Source organism: Haliotis asinina, chromosome 6 (assembly GCF_037392515.1).
Source record: "Haliotis asinina isolate JCU_RB_2024 chromosome 6, JCU_Hal_asi_v2, whole genome shotgun sequence".
Classification (NCBI taxonomy): domain Eukaryota; kingdom Metazoa; phylum Mollusca; class Gastropoda; order Lepetellida; family Haliotidae; genus Haliotis; species Haliotis asinina.
Genome location: NC_090285.1, coordinates 42,316,655 through 42,335,126, shown reverse-complemented (window position 1 = coordinate 42,335,126; position 18,472 = coordinate 42,316,655). Strand labels below are relative to the sequence as shown.

The window sequence follows — 18,472 nt, the reverse complement described above, 5'->3', positions numbered from 1 at the left end:
AGGGTGTCTCCTCCGACGTCCGCGCCTCTGTAGTATCACCCGGGCTGGCTGTCGGGGAGAGGCATTCGCTCTCCGTGCTCCGTTTGTAGCTGACGTGACTTTCTGCACTCAAACCTACCACTATGGCTGATGTTGCTGCTGCCCCCGCTGCTGTCAAGACTCCCAAGAAGAAAGCTGCTGCCAAGCCGAAGAAGGTTGCCGCACATCCCACCTATGTGGATATGATCAAGAAAGCTATTTCATCCTTGAAGGAGAGGGGTGGTTCTTCCCGACAGGCTATACTGAAATACATCCTGGCCAACTACAAAGTTGGTGACAACCAGGTCGCCATCAATGCTCGCGTCAAGGTTGCTTTGAAAAATGGAGTCAAGAATGGTGCACTGAAGCAATCAAAGGGAACTGGAGCTGCTGGGTCCTTCCGTCTTGGCGAGGTGAAGAAAGCCGAAAAACCCAAGAAGGCTAAGCCTGCTACCAAGCCAAAGAAGGCTGCCAAATCTCCCAAGAAAGTCAAGAAGCCAGTTGCTGCCAAGAAGCCAAAGACAGCCGCTAAGAAGGCCGCCAAGTCACCAAAGAAGGTGAAAGCTGCAGCCAAGCCCAAGAAGGCAAAGACCCCTAAGAAGGCAGCTGCCAAACCCAAGAAGGTCAAGACCCCCAAGAAGAAGGCCACCAAGCCAAAGAAGGCCTAAGGTCTCTTTGTCTCGCCTTCGCTCCACATTTCTGTGGTCCAAAGGCCCTTTTCAGGGCCATCCAAATACCCCAAAAGAAAACTTGAAAACACTGATAACAAAACAATGCCATTTATTTCCGCAGCATAGAAATAACAAAGAATGCGTGTCAGCGATAGCAGGTATAGTGTGAATGATGGCTTAGACTGATCATAATTAAAAAATGAGCCTTAACCGTAAAGGTGAGGCAAAGAAACCGTTGCCCAAGGAAGGTGTCGGTAAAACCATATACATTGAGCAAAAGCATATACAGCATTGAGCAAAGAAGGATTTGATAAGTATGTTCCTACATTGATATGATAGTGGGCGTTCCAAACCCTACCCCATCTAATGGCCGGTGTGTCTTGTTTTGTTTCACTTAGATCCAGCCCCATCAAAATACATAACCCCACATACACATTACACCCAAGCCAGATACCCGACCCTAAAATAAACAAAGGAAAATAAACGCAAAGACTACAAATGTTTAACATAAACAAAGCAAGATGTGAAGCAAAGAATGCAAATTGTATATGCATCATGTAAAGTGTTGATGATATCAGATATCGTCAATACAGATTTCCTTTTATGTGTGTACATGTAGCTCCACAAGCACGTTGACATCCACCGGGTGTTTTACCGACACACACCTCGCCTATGCAGGACTAGGGCGACAAGAGTTGTGCACCCTTGGTCGTGTGAGGCGTGTGCGTTTGACATTCGCCCCAATGCCTGCAACACTGCTGTTATGTGTCAAAGTAAAGGTACGGAAATACTGTCTAATACATGTAAAGTACGTCTGCGTGACCTAGCTACAACTGCAAACATAAAATAGCTGACTGATTCACCACCCAGCCGCATCGTCATGCCATGTGTGTTTAGAAAGCAGGGAATCACTGTGGGCTTGCTGTCACAGATTTGAAAGTAATTTTCCTACAGCAAACCAGTGAATCCTATAGCAGGCGTTCAATGCGATTTACCTTTTCCTTATTATCTCATCTGCATAGGCAAAGAGTTGTGCGCTGAGACCTGATACAAACAACATTGTGATGTGACATAAGCAGCCTTTAATATACGAAAGTAAGATCGTAAATGACATGTTTGATTGTCGGAGTACAGTGACACTTTCATGTGGCGAATGAAACATACATGCCTTCAGAGTAGATGATGAGTAGTCGAGTGAACTGACGGGGGAAAATGGTGAGAAGCATAACTGAAAAGTCCTCGGTATGTAAGTGTGTAAGAACAAATCGTTCACAAGCATATTCAGGCATGCAGGAGTTTGCCCATTCAAAACGAAATAGAATGTATCATGACTTTCCGATGTCAATGATACACATGCACCTTGTGGTGGAAATACAAACAAATAAAAAAAAAATATACATAAAAAAGGAGAAAATGAAAATGTCTACTGCACCCGGTGTTCCCAGGCGGTCACCCATCCAAGTACTATCCGGGCCCGACCTTGCTTAACTTCTGTGATCGGACGAGAACCGGTGTTTTCAACGTGGTATGGCCGTAGACAACGCTTACTGGCAAACTTCGTCTACATATACACACGGGGTAGTGGGGAAGGGACATTGCGATCAAACAGCATTCTCGCATTTTCAGTGGGTTTACACAATCATGTGTTTTCATGTTGGAGTGTTATCTTTACAGTATCTGGCAAGTATTTGGTACTTGTGATACATATGAACGCTGTTTCTGTGCGCATCTGCTGCGAGAAAGGACACACTACTTCGCCCGCCCCCTCGCCCCAAACATCCAGTTTTCGCCCGCCCAATAGAGATCGTGCATGCAGCCTATGTTGTTTTTCGAATAAAATTAATTTGAAAACGATGACGGCCCATACTGTCGTGATGTCAAGAAAGTCGGGTTAATCGTGGCAGGCAAAAATAGTTAATCTGTGACGATCGACTGCTGGTATCGTTCTGTACAGCGTCTTGTATAATAGATGTCCATCTTACTCTACATACTGGGGTTCGCGCCCCGTTTGTGTGCCGAGATTCGCGTCTTAGAACACCGTTTCATTGAAAGAAACATCCTAGCTACTTACTTATGAGGCAAAAAGCAAATTTCAACAGTAAATGTAGTGCCCCAGATCATGTGTTCAGTAACAGTGTCGAATGTTTTCTCTCGCAAAATGGCGAACTTGTCAGATAAACGTGCTTCATTGCCTTTGTTTGGGTGCTTGTTTTAACGTCTGAGAGGCAGTAATGAGGGATGTTGGGGTTTACCTTCATAGTTAGATATCTTGAGAAACGACATACAACATTTGAAATGATTGAATTTGAGTCTAAAGCCTCGAAATGTGCTTTTGAAACGAACGATGTCTACATTTTTGCCTCGATGGCTTCACTGAAAATAGCCCGTGTGGCTTCACCATTCACCTGTGAGTGTTGTTATTGTAACAGACATGTAGCCAAATGATTTTTGCATCCAGTTATGAAGTTAAAATAGAAACTTTCCTCGATTAAGAAGTGATTATTCGGATACAAATGCACGAGAAAGCACACACGCTCCCGAGCTAGCAGCTAGCAGCCACAACATGCAGGGTGTCTCCTCCGACGTCCGCGCCTCTGTAGTATCACCCGGGCTGGCTGTCGGGGAGAGGAGTCTACTCCCCAGCAAATAGCGAGGGGAGTGGCCGTGTCTACTCCCGTACGAAAAAAAAAAAAAAAAAAAAAAAAAAAAAAAAAAAAAAAAAACCCATTACACAGGCCACTGTGTACCCCACTCCCCCATCAAGCACCGACACCAGCAACGGCCCATGCGTCCCAAAGTGGGACACCCCCAGCCCTTGGCAGCCACAACCACGTCCGCAACCATGCGTCCCAAAGAGGGACACCCCACGCATCCCAAGGAGGGATAGGTCTGCCGACATGCCAACCGGCGAAGGCGACCTCAAAAGCACTAAACTAACGAACGAACGAACGGGGAGAGGCATTCGCTCTCCGTGCTCCGTTTGTAGCTGACGTGACTTTCTGCACTCAAACCTACCACTATGGCTGATGTTGCTGCTGCCCCCGCTGCTGTCAAGACTCCCAAGAAGAAAGCTGCTGCCAAGCCGAAGAAGGTTGCCGCACATCCCACCTATGTGGATATGATCAAGAAAGCTATTTCATCCTTGAAGGAGAGGGGTGGTTCTTCCCGACAGGCTATACTGAAATACATCCTGGCCAACTACAAAGTTGGTGACAACCAGGTCGCCATCAATGCTCGCGTCAAGGTTGCTTTGAAAAATGGAGTCAAGAATGGTGCACTGAAGCAATCAAAGGGAACTGGAGCTGCTGGGTCCTTCCGTCTTGGCGAGGTGAAGAAAGCCGAAAAACCCAAGAAGGCTAAGCCTGCTGCCAAGCCAAAGAAGGCTGCCAAATCTCCCAAGAAAGTCAAGAAGCCAGTTGCTGCCAAGAAGCCAAAGACAGCCGCTAAGAAGGCCGCCAAGTCACCAAAGAAGGTGAAAGCTGCAGCCAAGCCCAAGAAGGCAAAGACCCCTAAGAAGGCAGCTGCCAAACCCAAGAAGGTCAAGACCCCCAAGAAGAAGGCCACCAAGCCAAAGAAGGCCTAAGGTCTCTTTGTCTCGCCTTCGCTCCACATTTCTGTGGTCCAAAGGCCCTTTTCAGGGCCATCCAAATACCCCAAAAGAAAACTTGAAAACACTGATAACAAAACAATGCCATTTATTTCAGCAGCATAGAAATAACAAAGAATGCGTGTCAGCGATAGCAGGTATAGTGTGAATGATGGCTTAGACTGATCATAATTAAAAAATGAGCCTTAACCGTAAAGGTGAGGCAAAGAAACCGTTGCCCAAGGAAGGTGTCGGTAAAACCATATACATTGAGCAAAAGCATATACAGCATTGAGCAAAGAAGGATTTGATAAGTATGTTCCTACATTGATATGATAGTGGGCGTTCCAACCCCTACCCCATCTAATGGCCGGTGTGTCTTGTTTTGTTTCACTTAGATCCAGCCCCATCAAAATACATAACCCCACATACACATTACACCCAAGCCAGATACCCGACCCTAAAATAAACAAAGGAAAATAAACGCAAAGACTACAAATGTTTAACATAAACAAAGCAAGATGTGAAGCAAAGAATGCAAATTGTATATGCATCATGTAAAGTGTTGATGATATCAGATATCGTCAATACAGATTTCCTTTTATGTGTGTACATGTAGCTCCACAAGCACGTTGACATCCACCGGGTGTTTTACCGACACACACCTCGCCTATGCAGGACTAGGGCGACAAGAGTTGTGCACCCTTGGTCGTGTGAGGCGTGTGCGTTTGACATTCGCCCCAATGCCTGCAACACTGCTGTTATGTGTCAAAGTAAAGGTACGGAAATACTGTCTAATACATGTAAAGTACGTCTGCGTGACCTAGCTAGAACTGCAAACATAAAATAGCTGACTGATTCACCACCCAACCGCATCGTCATGCCATGTGTGTTTAGAAAGCAGGGAATCACTGTGGGCTTGCTGTCACAGATTTGAAAGTAATTTTCCTACAGCAAACCAGTGAATCCTATAGCAGGCGTTCAATGCGATTTACCTTTTCCTTATTATCTCATCTGCATAGGCAAAGAGTTGTGCGCTGAGACCTGATACAAACAACATTGTGATGTGACATAAGCAGCCTTTAATATACGAAAGTAAGATCGTAAATGACATGTTTGATTGTCGGAGTACAGTGACACTTTCATGTGGCGAATGAAACATACATGCCTTCAGAGTAGATGATGAGTAGTCGAGTGAACTGACGGGGGAAAATGGTGAGAAGCATAACTGAAAAGTCCTCGGTATGTAAGTGTGTAAGAACAAATCGTTCACAAGCATATTCAGGCATGCAGGAGTTTGCCCATTCAAAACGAAATAGAATGTATCATGACTTTCCGATGTCAATGATACACATGCACCTTGTGGTGGAAATACAAACAAATAAAAAAAAAATATACATAAAAAAGGAGAAAATGAAAATGTCTACTGCACCCGGTGTTCCCAGGCGGTCACCCATCCAAGTACTATCCGGGCCCGACCTTGCTTAACTTCTGTGATCGGACGAGAACCGGTGTTTTCAAAGTGGTATGGCCGTAGACAACGCTTACTGGCAAACTTCGTCTACATATACACACGGGGTAGTGGGGAAGGGACATTGCGATCAAACAGCATTCTCGCATTTTCAGTGGGTTTACACAATCATGTGTTTTCATGTTGGAGTGTTATCTTTACAGTATCTGGCAAGTATTTGGTACTTGTGATACATATGAACGCTGTTTCTGTGCGCATCTGCTGCGAGAAAGGACACACTACTTCGCCCGCCCCCTCGCCCCAAACATCCAGTTTTCGCCCGCCCAATAGAGATCGTGCATGCAGCCTATGTTGTTTTTCGAATAAAATTAATTTGAAAACGATGACGGCCCATACTGTCGTGATGTCAAGAAAGTCGGGTTAATCGTGGCAGGCAAAAATAGTTAATCTGTGACGATCGACTGCTGGTATCGTTCTGTACAGCGTCTTGTATAATAGATGTCCATCTTACTCTACATACTGGGGTTCGCGCCCCGTTTGTGTGCCGAGATTCGCGTCTTAGAACACCGTTTCATTGAAAGAAACATCCTAGCTACTTACTTATGAGGCAAAAAGCAAATTTCGACAGTAAATGTAGTGCCCCAGATCATGTGTTCAGTAACAGTGTCGAATGTTTTCTCTCGCAAAATGGCGAACTTGTCAGATAAACGTGCTTCATTGCCTTTGTTTGGGTGCTTGTTTTAACGTCTGAGAGGCAGTAATGAGGGATGTTGGGGTTTACCTTCATAGTTAGATATCTTGAGAAACGACATACAACATTTGAAATGATTGAATTTGAGTCTAAAGCCTCGAAATGTGCTTTTGAAACGAACGATGTCTACATTTTTGCCTCGATGGCTTCACTGAAAATAGCCCGTGTGGCTTCACCATTCACCTGTGAGTGTTGTTATTGTAACAGACATGTAGCCAAATGATTTTTGCATCCAGTTATGAAGTTAAAATAGAAACTTTCCTCGATTAAGAAGTGATTATTCGGATACAAATGCACGAGAAAGCACACACGCTCCCGAGCTAGCAGCTAGCAGCCACAACATGCAGGGTGTCTCCTCCGACGTCCGCGCCTCTGTAGTATCACCCGGGCTGGCTGTCGGGGAGAGGCATTCGCTCTCCGTGCTCCGTTTGTAGCTGACGTGACTTTCTGCACTCAAACCTACCACTATGGCTGATGTTGCTGCTGCCCCCGCTGCTGTCAAGACTCCCAAGAAGAAAGCTGCTGCCAAGCCGAAGAAGGTTGCCGCACATCCCACCTATGTGGATATGATCAAGAAAGCTATTTCATCCTTGAAGGAGAGGGGTGGTTCTTCCCGACAGGCTATACTGAAATACATCCTGGCCAACTACAAAGTTGGTGACAACCAGGTCGCCATCAATGCTCGCGTCAAGGTTGCTTTGAAAAATGGAGTCAAGAATGGTGCACTGAAGCAATCAAAGGGAACTGGAGCTGCTGGGTCCTTCCGTCTTGGCGAGGTGAAGAAAGCCGAAAAACCCAAGAAGGCTAAGCCTGCTGCCAAGCCAAAGAAGGCTGCCAAATCTCCCAAGAAAGTCAAGAAGCCAGTTGCTGCCAAGAAGCCAAAGACAGCCGCTAAGAAGGCCGCCAAGTCACCAAAGAAGGTGAAAGCTGCAGCCAAGCCCAAGAAGGCAAAGACCCCTAAGAAGGCAGCTGCCAAACCCAAGAAGGTCAAGACCCCCAAGAAGAAGGCCACCAAGCCAAAGAAGGCCTAAGGTCTCTTTGTCTCGCCTTCGCTCCACATTTCTGTGGTCCAAAGGCCCTTTTCAGGGCCATCCAAATACCCCAAAAGAAAACTTGAAAACACTGATAACAAAACAATGCCATTTATTTCAGCAGCATAGAAATAACAAAGAATGCGTGTCAGCGATAGCAGGTATAGTGTGAATGATGGCTTAGACTGATCATAATTAAAAAATGAGCCTTAACCGTAAAGGTGAGGCAAAGAAACCGTTGCCCAAGGAAGGTGTCGGTAAAACCATATACATTGAGCAAAAGCATATACAGCATTGAGCAAAGAAGGATTTGATAAGTATGTTCCTACATTGATATGATAGTGGGCGTTCCAACCCCTACCCCATCTAATGGCCGGTGTGTCTTGTTTTGTTTCACTTAGATCCAGCCCCATCAAAATACATAACCCCACATACACATTACACCCAAGCCAGATACCCGACCCTAAAATAAACAAAGGAAAATAAACGCAAAGACTACAAATGTTTAACATAAACAAAGCAAGATGTGAAGCAAAGAATGCAAATTGTATATGCATCATGTAAAGTGTTGATGATATCAGATATCGTCAATACAGATTTCCTTTTATGTGTGTACATGTAGCTCCACAAGCACGTTGACATCCACCGGGTGTTTTACCGACACACACCTCGCCTATGCAGGACTAGGGCGACAAGAGTTGTGCACCCTTGGTCGTGTGAGGCGTGTGCGTTTGACATTCGCCCCAATGCCTGCAACACTGCTGTTATGTGTCAAAGTAAAGGTACGGAAATACTGTCTAATACATGTAAAGTACGTCTGCGTGACCTAGCTAGAACTGCAAACATAAAATAGCTGACTGATTCACCACCCAACCGCATCGTCATGCCATGTGTGTTTAGAAAGCAGGGAATCACTGTGGGCTTGCTGTCACAGATTTGAAAGTAATTTTCCTACAGCAAACCAGTGAATCCTATAGCAGGCGTTCAATGCGATTTACCTTTTCCTTATTATCTCATCTGCATAGGCAAAGAGTTGTGCGCTGAGACCTGATACAAACAACATTGTGATGTGACATAAGCAGCCTTTAATATACGAAAGTAAGATCGTAAATGACATGTTTGATTGTCGGAGTACAGTGACACTTTCATGTGGCGAATGAAACATACATGCCTTCAGAGTAGATGATGAGTAGTCGAGTGAACTGACGGGGGAAAATGGTGAGAAGCATAACTGAAAAGTCCTCGGTATGTAAGTGTGTAAGAACAAATCGTTCACAAGCATATTCAGGCATGCAGGAGTTTGCCCATTCAAAACGAAATAGAATGTATCATGACTTTCCGATGTCAATGATACACATGCACCTTGTGGTGGAAATACAAACAAATAAAAAAAAAATATACATAAAAAAGGAGAAAATGAAAATGTCTACTGCACCCGGTGTTCCCAGGCGGTCACCCATCCAAGTACTATCCGGGCCCGACCTTGCTTAACTTCTGTGATCGGACGAGAACCGGTGTTTTCAACGTGGTATGGCCGTAGACAACGCTTACTGGCAAACTTCGTCTACATATACACACGGGGTAGTGGGGAAGGGACATTGCGATCAAACAGCATTCTCGCATTTTCAGTGGGTTTACACAATCATGTGTTTTCATGTTGGAGTGTTATCTTTACAGTATCTGGCAAGTATTTGGTACTTGTGATACATATGAACGCTGTTTCTGTGCGCATCTGCTGCGAGAAAGGACACACTACTTCGCCCGCCCCCTCGCCCCAAACATCCAGTTTTCGCCCGCCCAATAGAGATCGTGCATGCAGCCTATGTTGTTTTTCGAATAAAATTAATTTGAAAACGATGACGGCCCATACTGTCGTGATGTCAAGAAAGTCGGGTTAATCGTGGCAGGCAAAAACAGTTAATCTGTGACGATCGACTGCTGGTATCGTTCTGTACAGCGTCTTGTATAATAGATGTCCATCTTACTCTACATACTGGGGTTCGCGCCCCGTTTGTGTGCCGAGATTCGCGTCTTAGAACACCGTTTCATTGAAAGAAACATCCTAGCTACTTACTTATGAGGCAAAAAGCAAATTTCGACAGTAAATGTAGTGCCCCAGATCATGTGTTCAGTAACAGTGTCGAATGTTTTCTCTCGCAAAATGGCGAACTTGTCAGATAAACGTGCTTCATTGCCTTTGTTTGGGTGCTTGTTTTAACGTCTGAGAGGCAGTAATGAGGGATGTTGGGGTTTACCTTCATAGTTAGATATCTTGAGAAACGACATACAACATTTGAAATGATTGAATTTGAGTCTAAAGCCTCGAAATGTGCTTTTGAAACGAACGATGTCTACATTTTTGCCTCGATGGCTTCACTGAAAATAGCCCGTGTGGCTTCACCATTCACCTGTGAGTGTTGTTATTGTAACAGACATGTAGCCAAATGATTTTTGCATCCAGTTATGAAGTTAAAATAGAAACTTTCCTCGATTAAGAAGTGATTATTCGGATACAAATGCACGAGAAAGCACACACGCTCCCGAGCTAGCAGCTAGCAGCCACAACATGCAGGGTGTCTCCTCCGACGTCCGCGCCTCTGTAGTATCACCCGGGCTGGCTGTCGGGGAGAGGCATTCGCTCTCCGTGCTCCGTTTGTAGCTGACGTGACTTTCTGCACTCAAACCTACCACTATGGCTGATGTTGCTGCTGCCCCCGCTGCTGTCAAGACTCCCAAGAAGAAAGCTGCTGCCAAGCCGAAGAAGGTTGCCGCACATCCCACCTATGTGGATATGATCAAGAAAGCTATTTCATCCTTGAAGGAGAGGGGTGGTTCTTCCCGACAGGCTATACTGAAATACATCCTGGCCAACTACAAAGTTGGTGACAACCAGGTCGCCATCAATGCTCGCGTCAAGGTTGCTTTGAAAAATGGAGTCAAGAATGGTGCACTGAAGCAATCAAAGGGAACTGGAGCTGCTGGGTCCTTCCGTCTTGGCGAGGTGAAGAAAGCCGAAAAACCCAAGAAGGCTAAGCCTGCTGCCAAGCCAAAGAAGGCTGCCAAATCTCCCAAGAAAGTCAAGAAGCCAGTTGCTGCCAAGAAGCCAAAGACAGCCGCTAAGAAGGCCGCCAAGTCACCAAAGAAGGTGAAAGCTGCAGCCAAGCCCAAGAAGGCAAAGACCCCTAAGAAGGCAGCTGCCAAACCCAAGAAGGTCAAGACCCCCAAGAAGAAGGCCACCAAGCCAAAGAAGGCCTAAGGTCTCTTTGTCTCGCCTTCGCTCCACATTTCTGTGGTCCAAAGGCCCTTTTCAGGGCCATCCAAATACCCCAAAAGAAAACTTGAAAACACTGATAACAAAACAATGCCATTTATTTCAGCAGCATAGAAATAACAAAGAATGCGTGTCAGCGATAGCAGGTATAGTGTGAATGATGGCTTAGACTGATCATAATTAAAAAATGAGCCTTAACCGTAAAGGTGAGGCAAAGAAACCGTTGCCCAAGGAAGGTGTCGGTAAAACCATATACATTGAGCAAAAGCATATACAGCATTGAGCAAAGAAGGATTTGATAAGTATGTTCCTACATTGATATGATAGTGGGCGTTCCAACCCCTACCCCATCTAATGGCCGGTGTGTCTTGTTTTGTTTCACTTAGATCCAGCCCCATCAAAATACATAACCCCACATACACATTACACCCAAGCCAGATACCCGACCCTAAAATAAACAAAGGAAAATAAACGCAAAGACTACAAATGTTTAACATAAACAAAGCAAGATGTGAAGCAAAGAATGCAAATTGTATATGCATCATGTAAAGTGTTGATGATATCAGATATCGTCAATACAGATTTCCTTTTATGTGTGTACATGTAGCTCCACAAGCACGTTGACATCCACCGGGTGTTTTACCGACACACACCTCGCCTATGCAGGACTAGGGCGACAAGAGTTGTGCACCCTTGGTCGTGTGAGGCGTGTGCGTTTGACATTCGCCCCAATGCCTGCAACACTGCTGTTATGTGTCAAAGTAAAGGTACGGAAATACTGTCTAATACATGTAAAGTACGTCTGCGTGACCTAGCTAGAACTGCAAACATAAAATAGCTGACTGATTCACCACCCAACCGCATCGTCATGCCATGTGTGTTTAGAAAGCAGGGAATCACTGTGGGCTTGCTGTCACAGATTTGAAAGTAATTTTCCTACAGCAAACCAGTGAATCCTATAGCAGGCGTTCAATGCGATTTACCTTTTCCTTATTATCTCATCTGCATAGGCAAAGAGTTGTGCGCTGAGACCTGATACAAACAACATTGTGATGTGACATAAGCAGCCTTTAATATACGAAAGTAAGATCGTAAATGACATGTTTGATTGTCGGAGTACAGTGACACTTTCATGTGGCGAATGAAACATACATGCCTTCAGAGTAGATGATGAGTAGTCGAGTGAACTGACGGGGGAAAATGGTGAGAAGCATAACTGAAAAGTCCTCGGTATGTAAGTGTGTAAGAACAAATCGTTCACAAGCATATTCAGGCATGCAGGAGTTTGCCCATTCAAAACGAAATAGAATGTATCATGACTTTCCGATGTCAATGATACACATGCACCTTGTGGTGGAAATACAAACAAATAAAAAAAAAATATACATAAAAAAGGAGAAAATGAAAATGTCTACTGCACCCGGTGTTCCCAGGCGGTCACCCATCCAAGTACTATCCGGGCCCGACGTTGCTTAACTTCGGTGATCGGACGAGAACCGGTGTTTTCAACGTGGTATGGCCGTAGACAACGCTCACTGGCAAACTTCGGCTACATATACACACGGGGTAGTGGGGAAGGGACATTGCGATCAAACAGCATCCTCGCATTTTCAGTGGGTTTACACAATCATGTGTTTTCATGTTGGAGTGTTATCTTTACAGTATCTGGCAAGTATTTGGTACTTGTGATACATATGAACGCTGTTTCTGTTCGCATCTGCTGCGAGAAAGGACACACTACTTCGCCCGCCCCCTCGCCCCAAACATCCAGTTTTCGCCCGCCCAATAGAGATCGTGCATGCAGCCTATGTTGTTTTTCGAATAAAATTAATTTGAAAACGATGACGGCCCATACTGTCGTGATGTCAAGAAAGTCGGGTTAATCGTGGCAGGCAAAAATAGTTAATCTGTGACGATCGACTGCTGGTATCGTTCTGTACAGCGTCTTGTATAATAGATGTCCATCTTACTCTACATACTGGGGTTCGCGCCCCGTTTGTGTGCCGAGATTCGCGTCTTAGAACACCGTTTCATTGAAAGAAACATCCTAGCTACTTACTTATGAGGCAAAAAGCAAATTTCAACAGTAAATGTAGTGCCCCAGATCATGTGTTCAGTAACAGTGTCGAATGTTTTCTCTCGCAAAATGGCGAACTTGTCAGATAAACGTGCTTCATTGCCTTTGTTTGGGTGCTTGTTTTAACGTCTGAGAGGCAGTAATGAGGGATGTTGGGGTTTACCTTCATAGTTAGATATCTTGAGAAACGACATACAACATTTGAAATGATTGAATTTGAGTCTAAAGCCTCGAAATGTGCTTTTGAAACGAACGATGTCTACATTTTTGCCTCGATGGCTTCACTGAAAATAGCCCGTGTGGCTTCACCATTCACCTGTGAGTGTTGTTATTGTAACAGACATGTAGCCAAATGATTTTTGCATCCAGTCATGAAGTTAAAATAGAAACTTTCCTCGATTAAGAAGTGATTATTCGGATACAAATGCACGAGAAAGCACACACGCTCCCGAGCTAGCAGCTAGCCACCACAACATGCAGGGTGTCTCCTCCGACGTCCGCGCCTCTGTAGTATCACCCGGGCTGGCTGTCGGGGAGAGGCAATGCTACTACGTGTCAGAGCGCTCAGTAGGATTGACACGGTTTACGAGGACTCGGCGCACATATATACTGACGGATCAAAAGATCCCGTGAGAAACAGAACCGCCTACGGTATCCTCATCCACACAGCCACCTCCAACCACACAATCTCGGCACGCCTGCCGGACGGTCAATCGGTCTACACTGCAGAGCTGGAAGCCATACACCATGCACTTAGGTATTGTCGCAACCTACATGAGAAAAGAGTGGTTATCCTCTCAGACTCACTCAGTGCAATACAGTCACTGGCAACCAAGCACTCCAGTAGTAGACCCGACACCATCCATGAGATCCTGGTTCTCATTCAGAAACTAAGACAGGAAAATGAGAAGGAGGTCACGCTGTGCTGGATACCATCTCACGTTGGTATACCCGGCAATGAGAGAGCGGACAAACTAGCCAGACAGGCGCTAGAATTGAATGTGTCACTGGAACATCCCTATTCAAAAAGCGAAATCCGAAGTATGATCCAGAATTCAATCACTAGCAAGTGGCAGAGGCTATGGGACACCTCAGACAAAGGCAGATGGTTACATCAACTCCGCCCCAGTGTGAAAGGGAAGCTACCAGGCCCCTCACAAAACAGGCGAGTGGATATTATGATCACACGCCTGAGGCTAGGTACCACCAAAACCTCATACAAAGACTGTCAAACATGCCACACCAAGGCCACCGTCCCTCATATCATGCTGGACTGCCTACGATTTGACACGATCAGGCAGACACTTAAAGAAGAAACCAAACTAGATACGTTGACAGCAAAGCAGTTGCTGGCTCACACGGAGCACCATTCAATGTATAAGCCACTAGCAAACTTTCTTCTGGACAGTGAACTATGTCAGTATATATAGAGAAATTATATCAATCAGCCAGTCCTCCGGTTTGTTACAGACACAGGGATATTATTGCACCCAAGCTCCCATCCCCAAGGTCTCAACCCAACCGCACCATGGTTTGAAACTCCCCCCCATAGTCTGGGACCATTGCACGTGTGTCGGCAATTAACAACCACATGCGTCCCAAGGAGGGACAAAAACAGAACAAGGTAAGCATAGGTAACCACAATGGAGAGGCCATATCCGCTCCAGAAGCAGGTATGGGAGGGAGTGGCTGCGTCCACTCCCCGGCAGAGAGCTAAGGGAGTGGCCGTGCCCGCTCTCAGGGTCAAGCCGGAGAGTGGCCGTGTCTACTCCCCAGCAGATAGCCAGAGGAGTGGCCGTGCCCACTCCCAGGATGAAGTCGGGGAGTGGCCGTGTCTACTCCCCAACACATAGCGAGGGGAGTGGCCGTGCCCATTCCCAGGATGAAGTCGGGGAGTGGCCGTGTCTACTCCCCAACAGATAGCGAGGGGAGTGGCCGTGCCCACTCCCAGGGTGAAGTCGGAGAGTAGCCGTGCCTACTCCCCAGTAGATAGCGAGGGGAATGGCCGTGCCCACTCCCAGGGTGAAGTCGGGGAGTAGCCGTGTCTACTCCCCAGCAAATAGCGAGGGGAGTGGCCGTGGCTACTCCCGTACGAAAAAAAAAAAAAAAAAAAAAAAAAAAAAAAAAAAAAAAAAAAAAAAACCCATTACACAGGCCACTGTGTACCCCACTCCCCCATCAAGCACCGACACCAGCAACGGCCCATGCGTCCCAAAGTGGGACACCCCCAGCCCTTGGCAGCCACAACCACGTCCGCAACCATGCGTCCCAAAGAGGGACACCCCACGCATCCCAAGGAGGGATAGGTCTGCCGACATGCCAACCGGCGAAGGCGACCTCAAAAGCACTAAACTAACGAACGAACGAACGGGGAGAGGCATTCGCTCTCCGTGCTCCGTTTGTAGCTGACGTGACTTTCTGCACTCAAACCTACCACTATGGCTGATGTTGCTGCTGCCCCCGCTGCTGTCAAGACTCCCAAGAAGAAAGCTGCTGCCAAGCCGAAGAAGGTTGCCGCACATCCCACCTATGTGGATATGATCAAGAAAGCTATTTCATCCTTGAAGGAGAGGGGTGGTTCTTCCCGACAGGCTATACTGAAATACATCCTGGCCAACTACAAAGTTGGTGACAACCAGGTCGCCATCAATGCTCGCGTCAAGGTTGCTTTGAAAAATGGAGTCAAGAATGGTGCACTGAAGCAATCAAAGGGAACTGGAGCTGCTGGGTCCTTCCGTCTTGGCGAGGTGAAGAAAGCCGAAAAACCCAAAAAGGCTAAGCCTGCTGCCAAGCCAAAGAAGGCTGCCAAATCTCCCAAGAAAGTCAAGAAGCCAGTTGCTGCCAAGAAGCCAAAGACAGCCGCTAAGAAGGCCGCCAAGTCACCAAAGAAGGTGAAAGCTGCAGCCAAGCCCAAGAAGGCAAAGACCCCTAAGAAGGCAGCTGCCAAACCCAAGAAGGTCAAGACCCCCAAGAAGAAGGCCACCAAGCCAAAGAAGGCCTAAGGTCTCTTTGTCTCGCCTTCGCTCCACATTTCTGTGGTCCAAAGGCCCTTTTCAGGGCCATCCAAATACCCCAAAAGAAAACTTGAAAACACTGATAACAAAACAATGCCATTTATTTCAGCAGCATAGAAATAACAAAGAATGCGTGTCAGCGATAGCAGGTATAGTGTGAATGATGGCTTAGACTGATCATAATTAAAAAATGAGCCTTAACCGTAAAGGTGAGGCAAAGAAACCGTTGCCCAAGGAAGGTGTCGGTAAAACCATATACATTGAGCAAAAGCATATACAGCATTGAGCAAAGAAGGATTTGATAAGTATGTTCCTACATTGATATGATAGTGGGCGTTCCAACCCCTACCCCATCTAATGGCCGGTGTGTCTTGTTTTGTTTCACTTAGATCCAGCCCCATCAAAATACATAACCCCACATACACATTACACCCAAGCCAGATACCCGACCCTATAATAAACAAAGGAAAATAAACGCAAAGACTACAAATGTTTAACATAAACAAAGCAAGATGTGAAGCAAAGAATGCAAATTGTATATGCATCATGTAAAGTGTTGATGATATCAGATATCGTCAATACAGATTTCCTTTTATGTGTGTACATGTAGCTCCACAAGCACGTTGACATCCACCGGGTGTTTTACCGACACACACCTCGCCTATGCAGGACTAGGGCGACAAGAGTTGTGCACCCTTGGTCGTGTGAGGCGTGTGCGTTTGACATTCGCCCCAATGCCTGCAACACTGCTGTTATGTGTCAAAGTAAAGGTACGGAAATACTGTCTAATACATGTAAAGTACGTCTGCGTGACCTAGCTAGAACTGCAAACATAAAATAGCTGACTGATTCACCACCCAACCGCATCGTCATGCCATGTGTGTTTAGAAAGCAGGGAATCACTGTGGGCTTGCTGTCACAGATTTGAAAGTAATTTTCCTACAGCAAACCAGTGAATCCTATAGCAGGCGTTCAATGCGATTTACCTTTTCCTTATTATCTCATCTGCATAGGCAAAGAGTTGTGCGCTGAGACCTGATACAAACAACATTGTGATGTGACATAAGCAGCCTTTAATATACGAAAGTAAGATCGTAAATGACATGTTTGATTGTCGGAGTACAGTGACACTTTCATGTGGCGAATGAAACATACATGCCTTCAGAGTAGATGATGAGTAGTCGAGTGAACTGACGGGGGAAAATGGTGAGAAGCATAACTGAAAAGTCCTCGGTATGTAAGTGTGTAAGAACAAATCGTTCACAAGCATATTCAGGCATGCAGGAGTTTGCCCATTCAAAACGAAATAGAATGTATCATGACTTTCCGATGTCAATGATACACATGCACCTTGTGGTGGAAATACAAACAAATAAAAAAAAATATACATAAAAAAGGAGAAAATGAAAATGTCTACTGCACCCGGTGTTCCCAGGCGGTCACCCATCCAAGTACTATCCGGGCCCGACCTTGCTTAACTTCGGTGATCGGACGAGAACCGGTGTTTTCAACGTGGTATGGCCGTAGACAACGCTCACTGGCAAACTTTGGCTACATATACACACGGGGTAGTGGGGAAGGGACATTGCGATCAAACAGCATCCTCGCATTTTCAGTGGGTTTACACAATCATGTGTTTTCATGTTGGAGTGTTATCTTTACAGTATCTGGCAAGTATTTGGTACTTGTGATACATATGAACGCTGTTTCTGTGCGCATCTGCTGCGAGAAAGGACACACTACTTCGCCCGCCCCCTCGCCCCAAACATCCAGTTTTCGCCCGCCCAATAGAGATCGTGCATGCAGCCTATGTTGTTTTTCGAATAAAATTAATTTGAAAACGATGACGGCCCATACTGTCGTGATGTCAAGAAAGTCGGGTTAATCGTGGCAGGCAAATATAGTTAATCTGTGACGATCGACTGCTGGTATCGTTCTGTACAGCGTCTTGTATAATAGATGTCCATCTTACTCTACATACTGGGGTTCGCGCCCCGTTTGTGTGCCGAGATTCGCGTCTTAGAACACCGTTTCATTGAAAGAAACATCCTAGCTACTTACTTATGAGGCAAAAAGCAAATTTCAACAGTAAATGTAGTGCCCCAGATCATGTGTTCAGTAACAGTGTCGAATGTTTTCTCTCGCAAAATGGCGAACTTGTCAGATAAACGTGCTTCATTGCCTTTGTTTGGGTGCTTGTTTTAACGTCTGAGAGGCAGTAATGAGGGATGTTGGGGTTTACCTTCATAGTTAGATATCTTGAGAAACGACATACAACATTTGAAATGATTGAATTTGAGTCTAAAGCCTCGAAATGTACTTTTGAAACGAACGATGTCTACATTTTTGCCTCGATGGCTTCACTGAAAATAGCCCGTGTGGCTTCACCATTCACCTGTGAGTGTTGTTATTGTAACAGACATGTAGCCAAATGATTTTTGCATCCAGTCATGAAGTTAAAATAGAAACTTTCCTCGATTAAGAAGTGATTATTCGGATACAAATGCACGAGAAAGCACACACGCTCCCGAGCTAGCAGCTAGCAGCCACAGCATGATGCAGGGTGTCTCCTCCGACGTCCG

At 45.7% G+C, this 18,472-nt stretch overlaps 6 protein-coding genes and 5 non-coding genes across 11 annotated transcripts; 6 read left to right on the top strand and 5 right to left on the bottom strand.

Moving 5' to 3' along the window:
- Positions 1 to 122: 122 nt before the first annotated feature.
- On the top strand, positions 123 to 665 carry LOC137288201 (histone H1-delta-like; the record flags this gene model as incomplete). Its single annotated transcript, XM_067820642.1, has 1 exon — positions 123 to 665. A coding segment is annotated over exon 1 (543 nt), but the record flags the coding sequence as incomplete, so codon positions are not given.
- A 1,444-nt stretch (positions 666 to 2,109) lies between these two features.
- Positions 2,110 to 2,228, bottom strand: LOC137288337 (5S ribosomal RNA). Its single transcript, XR_010957114.1, has one exon. It is a non-coding gene; the product is annotated as a 5S ribosomal RNA (ribosomal RNA).
- Positions 2,229 to 3,708: 1,480 nt separating this feature from the next.
- Positions 3,709 to 4,251, top strand: LOC137288225 (histone H1-delta-like; the record flags this gene model as incomplete). Its single annotated transcript, XM_067820670.1, has 1 exon — positions 3,709 to 4,251. A coding segment is annotated over exon 1 (543 nt), but the record flags the coding sequence as incomplete, so codon positions are not given.
- A 1,444-nt stretch (positions 4,252 to 5,695) lies between these two features.
- LOC137288335 (5S ribosomal RNA) lies at positions 5,696 to 5,814 on the bottom strand. Its single transcript, XR_010957112.1, has one exon. It is a non-coding gene; the product is annotated as a 5S ribosomal RNA (ribosomal RNA).
- A 1,150-nt stretch (positions 5,815 to 6,964) lies between these two features.
- Positions 6,965 to 7,507, top strand: LOC137288224 (histone H1-delta-like; the record flags this gene model as incomplete). Its single annotated transcript, XM_067820668.1, has 1 exon — positions 6,965 to 7,507. A coding segment is annotated over exon 1 (543 nt), but the record flags the coding sequence as incomplete, so codon positions are not given.
- A 1,444-nt stretch (positions 7,508 to 8,951) lies between these two features.
- Positions 8,952 to 9,070, bottom strand: LOC137288336 (5S ribosomal RNA). The gene has a single exon (XR_010957113.1). It is a non-coding gene; the product is annotated as a 5S ribosomal RNA (ribosomal RNA).
- A 1,150-nt stretch (positions 9,071 to 10,220) lies between these two features.
- On the top strand, positions 10,221 to 10,763 carry LOC137288223 (histone H1-delta-like; the record flags this gene model as incomplete). Its single annotated transcript, XM_067820667.1, has 1 exon — positions 10,221 to 10,763. A coding segment is annotated over exon 1 (543 nt), but the record flags the coding sequence as incomplete, so codon positions are not given.
- Positions 10,764 to 12,207: 1,444 nt separating this feature from the next.
- LOC137288314 (5S ribosomal RNA) lies at positions 12,208 to 12,326 on the bottom strand. The gene has a single exon (XR_010957093.1). It is a non-coding gene; the product is annotated as a 5S ribosomal RNA (ribosomal RNA).
- A 1,092-nt stretch (positions 12,327 to 13,418) lies between these two features.
- LOC137287885 (uncharacterized) lies at positions 13,419 to 14,306 on the top strand. The gene has a single exon (XM_067820263.1). The coding sequence runs from the start codon at positions 13,419 to 13,421 to the stop codon at positions 14,304 to 14,306; it is 888 nt and encodes a 295-aa protein (XP_067676364.1).
- A 1,008-nt stretch (positions 14,307 to 15,314) lies between these two features.
- LOC137288226 (histone H1-delta-like) lies at positions 15,315 to 15,857 on the top strand (the record flags this gene model as incomplete). The annotated part of the gene is made up of 1 exon (XM_067820671.1): positions 15,315 to 15,857. A coding segment is annotated over exon 1 (543 nt), but the record flags the coding sequence as incomplete, so codon positions are not given.
- A 1,443-nt stretch (positions 15,858 to 17,300) lies between these two features.
- Positions 17,301 to 17,419, bottom strand: LOC137288306 (5S ribosomal RNA). Its single transcript, XR_010957085.1, has one exon. It is a non-coding gene; the product is annotated as a 5S ribosomal RNA (ribosomal RNA).
- Between the last annotated feature and the right edge of the window lie 1,053 nt (positions 17,420 to 18,472).

What these genes read in the sequence shown, in the direction of transcription:
- LOC137287885 (XM_067820263.1), top strand. Translation starts at nt 13,419, where the DNA reads ATGCTACTACGTGTCAGAGCGCTCAGTAGGATTGACACGGTTTACGAG.